Source organism: Haliotis rubra, unplaced genomic scaffold, assembly GCF_003918875.1.
Source record: "Haliotis rubra isolate DU_JTF1 unplaced genomic scaffold, ASM391887v1 Scf461, whole genome shotgun sequence".
In the NCBI taxonomy this organism is placed as follows: domain Eukaryota; kingdom Metazoa; phylum Mollusca; class Gastropoda; order Lepetellida; family Haliotidae; genus Haliotis; species Haliotis rubra.
In genome coordinates this window covers 438,415-443,632 of record NW_025767148.1, presented here as the reverse complement: position 1 = coordinate 443,632, position 5,218 = coordinate 438,415, and the positions used below count along the sequence as shown (strand labels likewise).

At 41.1% G+C, this 5,218-nt stretch overlaps 1 protein-coding gene across 1 annotated transcript; it reads left to right on the top strand.

Annotated features, from left to right (window-relative positions):
* The first annotated feature begins 1,132 nt into the window (after positions 1-1,132).
* Positions 1,133-3,903, top strand: LOC124290320 (A disintegrin and metalloproteinase with thrombospondin motifs 9-like). Its single transcript, XM_046727029.1, has 3 exons — positions 1,133-1,435; positions 2,020-2,184; positions 2,842-3,903. The coding sequence occupies exons 1-3, from the start codon at positions 1,133-1,135 to the stop codon at positions 3,031-3,033; spliced, it is 660 nt and encodes a 219-aa protein (XP_046582985.1). The 3' UTR covers positions 3,034-3,903.
* The last annotated feature ends 1,315 nt before the right edge of the window (positions 3,904-5,218 follow it).

Here is a 5,218-nt window from a genome sequence, read left to right as displayed (position 1 = left end):
ACTTGCAGGCTTACCAAGTAACATTCCCAGCGTTCAAACTTGAGTATGGCGAGACATGCTGTAATTGTATATGTTAAATGCATCATTCAGATTTGGATGATTGTAATTTTGAGCTCCACAGCAAAGAGTTTAAGAGAACGACTTTTCCAGCGGACAGCAGTTGCGATTCCAGTCCGTTTAGATCGACCTCAACGTCTTCAACAGCATACGGTTTTGGAGTTGACAGATTGTGCTCGATTGTGTTCACTTAGCACATCTTGTGTTGACTTGCAGTACTCAAACACAAGTGGAGTCTGCATCACTGGACACACTGAAGAAGTATCTGATGGCCAAATTTCCCAGAGTGGACCGTTTGACTTGTACAGACGGTTGTTTGAACTGGTACAGTATGTATTGACGCAGCAAATTTTTGTAATCAACTGTTCAACTGAAAGAAACTCATTACTGATAACATCTGGTGCAATTAATACTGGTAAATGTCAATTCAGTTGACAGCAAATTTGAAAATCAGTCAGTCAACTAAATTCTGATTCATTGAGAAAGGAACCCACGAATCCGTTGGATTTGATCAGATAAAAACATACATTACTGACTTCAGCACACTTGTGTATGTTTGTCCCAGGCGTGTATGTACCTCGTTTTAACGCCGCACTCAGTATTATTAAAACTATGTGGCGGTGACGATGAGATACAATCATAAACAAAATTCTGTGCCATCGTTTAATGTTTTCAAAATTTAAGATTATACGTAAAGTCAAATGCTTGGGAACACAGATCCTGCTGGGAAACGGCTAAGTCTAATTGCAAATAACCTTGTCATATTAAACGTTCGTGAAGAAAAAATATTAACACGCCCCTGGGTGAGATGACATGCTGTTTACCAGACCGTTGATCACGCAATTCAATGCATTAGCATTGGTAGCTGGAACCAACCCCAAACCAAGAATCAATTACAGTTTTGCATATTAATGTCTCGAGACATTTTCAGCATACAACCCCAAACCAGTTTCTAAGTTTTCTGTCTGTTGGATAAATGCATATTAATGAAAACAATAGATTTATTGAATGCATAGGGTAATAAAACCTAGATATAGATGGATGGATGCATGCCGAAATACATAACTGTGTGAACATGTTTGCCAACATTTCAGATCCTGAAACATGCTTTGAGGTCAAACATAACAACCCCACAGCTGAGAGCGGGGACTACTACATCCATCCTTCAGCTCCACAGTTCCAGGGTTTGTCTGTGAAGGTCTTCTGTCTGATGAATGACACACACCAGCTGGAGTACGTCACTCTGCCCAACAGGAACTTCGGACACTACCCGAAAAGGTCCAATGGGAATTGTCTAAATGAACAGCCAATTCTAATAGAGCTTGGTATTGGCAACGGTGGTGTAACGGATTACCAAAAGATTAGGATCCACCCATCAGTGAGTTAACAATGGATCAAAGATCTTAGTTATTCCTTAATTAGTTTTTAACATTGATGTGCTGTGCATCGGAAGGAGAGTCTGACTGAGGAGAGTGTGAAAGAGTGAATTTGGACGAGTGATGTATTAAACATATTTTTATGTTCGTTGACTGGTTGTCAACGCAGAGCTCATCCATTACTTCAACAATATGTTGGTTGCACACCAACTGTGCATTACTGTTCAAAATATATAAAACATACATGTAAACCATATGCAAAAGAAACGCCGTTGGCTGTAAGGGATGGGCACCAGCAGTGAACGGGTACCCGGTAGGATAAGTCATATGACTGTTAACCTTCTAGCGCTTCACAGGTAGCTTGGGTATCTCGGGTAATGATGTGCTAGTGCTTTGAGCATGCACAAGTGCGTGGATACAGGCGCTATATCAGTAGCCATTGTTATTATATGAAGAGCTTAGCCTGGCGAGATTGGCAAAATGACTGCAGCTTATAGAAAAACATCTTTAACCAATTAAGCGTAATTAATATATTGTAACAGCCAAGGGCGAGTGATAATACCATATCACATTTCTGTTCCCTTAGACCATGACAGTTGTCACAACTGACACGACCTTCGCCAGCGGGAACAAGACGACGCCTCTACAGTACGGTGAAGCAGAAGATTGTTACTCGTATACAAGTGGCTGTAAGAAAATAGGAACTTTTCACATCAACACACTGGGAACAAGGATGCGGTTTAAGAACGATGTAGGTTTTCAATTTGTGTCAGAATAGATGTAAGGAATACAATAGTTTCAAAGTGCTGAGAGTCATTTAACGTCCTGTTTAGCAGTGTTCCGTCCGTATAACTGCAGTCTGTAAAACTGCAGCTGTCCATAGAGTGATCACCCAATCCAGTTAGTCACCTCATACTATAGTCCGTTTTGCTCAAAAGCGGACCGATGAATTGCAATGTAACTCGAAAACTATTAAACATGTAATACTCAATGAAACACTGATCATAATCAAAACATCAGACCAACTCTGTGGTTTGTTTGCAGAATTAATGTCCTTAAATTAAAAAAGTTGTTTAACAAACTATCATTAAAATTTTGACACAGTTCACTATTTGTTACGAGGGACATGTGCAGAGAAAGGGACAGCCAGTGGAGGAGGAGGGAAGGGAGAGGGGGAAGGGGAGTAGCTTAGTGGTTAAAGAGTTCGCTCGTTACGACCAGGGTTCGATTCCCCACATGGTTACAATGGGTGACGTCCGTTTCTGGTGTCCCTCCGCCGTGATTTTGCTGGAAAATTGCTAAAAGCGGCCTAAAACCCAAACTCACTCACTCACTCACTCATAAGCGGATGAATGCGAGTTGCATTTGAATGTTGACATGACTCTATGTCTGTTCTCTTTCTTTCAAGCTGACATGGGATGTTAAATCGGATGGCTTCAAACCTCTTGTGCAAAACATTACACGTCAACAGAACGGCGCCATCATTGACGTTGTTTGTGGAGGATGGTGCGGTGGGTGCCGCCCCAAGGGGGACATGGTCCTGTACCCGAACAGTCTGGACAAGGAAACAAAGGACAACATCCTGAAGTCATCACCATGAGTGACTGCTGTAGGAGTACAGGAGTACAAGAGTGGCAGCTGAACGGTATACAGACACGGATGTTTTTGTTCTTCGGAAATCAATAAATCGTTATTTTATGTGTTTTAGGCCTGGTTTACCTTAACACTCTTCACTTAAGACTTTATTTGTCAAACCAAGTGTATATATTTTCTCCCGGAAATGACATCATCAAAAGGGGATTTCAAAACGTTTCAGGGCAGTGAGAAGTGAAAATAGCTCTATTCCGATTTGTCAAATACTACTGCTCTTACTGCATAGGGTTAATTAATGTTCGGAAACGTAAATCAATTTGATCGATTTTTTTTCTTCTTTTCTTTTCGGCTGCCAACGGTACAAAAGACCATTTATGAGTAGGGCGGGCGCCTCTAGTCTGCGGAATATGCTCACATGTTTGCTAATACTCTGTATAAGCACAAACTGATGACAAGGATTCTTGATTGTGTAAATGTTGTGCATTGCTGTCAATGGTGTCATCTTAATGATTTTTAAGTATCTCTATAAAGTCTTTTTGTGTTTTTGCACAGGTTGTGCAGAGTAATTTTTCTTTCAAGCTTTTTCCACATAAATTTAACATCTTTAGTTGAACATGACTCAGAGTCCATTTAGTGGCATTCGTTGAAGATGTAAATGTTCATAGGCAAAGACGTTGACGTGGAAGACGCAGAAATTGTATGTACGACATCTTGTACTGTGAAAACCCAAGTTTTTTTATTGATTGTAAAACCCACCTGCTTAGAAACATCAGTAAACCGAATATAGTTAATTAGAACCATTTAAATATGCAGCACTGCACATTGACCCTCTTAACTACTCCTTATACACAATCAATGGGTGTACTCACTGTGTCAATTTAAGCATGTGTATACTTTTGCAATATCAATAAAATTCTCTTAAAACATCATGCCAGAGTCATATCTTTTGCACACTTCATTGGGTACATTATGTGATGGTAGCTAGGTTTCTCCGCATGATATACACATGGACAGGATTAAGGAAACACACTATTATGGTATCAGGAGGCGGTAGCGCAGCCGGGAGGTTAAAGCGTTAGCTCGTCATGCCAAAGACCCGGGTTCGATTCTCCACATGGGTACAATTTGAGAAGCCCATTTCAGGTGTCGTGTTTCACTTACAGCGTGTCAAAATGTCTCAGTGTGTCACATTCAGTGTGTCAACGTGTCTTTGTGTGTCACTTTCAGTGTGTCACTATGTCTCTGTGTGTCACTTTCAGTGTGTCAAAATATCGCCGTCTGTCACATTCTGTGTGTCAACGTGTCTCCGTGTGTCTCATTCAGTGTGTCAACGTGTCTCTGTGTGTCACATTCTGTGTCATCATGTCTCCTTGTGTCTCATTCTGTGTGTCAACATATCGCCGTGTGTCACAATCAATGTGTCAACGTATCGCGTGTGTCACAATCAGTGTGTCAACATATCGCCGTGTGTCACAATCAGTGTGTCAACATATCGCCGTGTGTCACAATCAGTGTGTCAACATATCGCCGTGTGTCACAATCAATGTGTCAACGTATCGCGTGTGTCACAATCAGTGTGTCAACATATCGCCGTGTGTCACAATCAGTGTGTCAACATATCGCCGTGTGTCACAATCAATGTGTCAACGTATCGCGTGTGTCACAATCAGTGTGTCAACATATCGCCGTGTGTCACAATCAGTGTGTCAACGTATCGCGTGTGTCACAATCAGTGTGTCAACATATCGCCGTGTGTCACAATCAGTGTGTCAACATATCACCGTGTGTCACATTCTGTGTGTCAACGTGTCTCTGTGTGTGACAATCAGTGTGTTATCGTGTCTCCGTGTGTCACTCTCAGCGTGTCATCATGTCTTACTCTGTTATGCTTCTTTTCTTTTCCTTGTTGGTAGTATGTTTAAATCAGCGTAAACCCGACTGACACTCAATGACGCAAGGCATTTTGAAATAAAGATGTGTCCAAATGTCGAATATGTAATCCTGGATTGACTATACTGATATATGAAGTTATATATGGCACTACATTTTGATTGTTGTCACACTGGGCTCGTAATAGAGGTGTTCAATCTGGGCTAACCGATGGCTTTGTCCTACTTTTGATTGGAGTGAGTGAGTTAATATTTCTCGTAACATCGGCAATATTTCAGCCATATCGTGACGAAAATAATCAT

Coding starts and splice junctions, on each gene's coding strand:
- LOC124290320 (XM_046727029.1), top strand. CDS start 1,133: ATGTTTGCCAACATTTCAGATCCTGAAACATGCTTTGAGGTCAAACAT. Junction 1,436..2,019: donor AGATTAGGATCCACCCATCA/GTGAGTTAACAA, acceptor CTGTTCCCTTAG/ACCATGACAGTTGTCACAAC. Junction 2,185..2,841: donor GGATGCGGTTTAAGAACGAT/GTAGGTTTTCAA, acceptor CTTTCTTTCAAG/CTGACATGGGATGTTAAATC.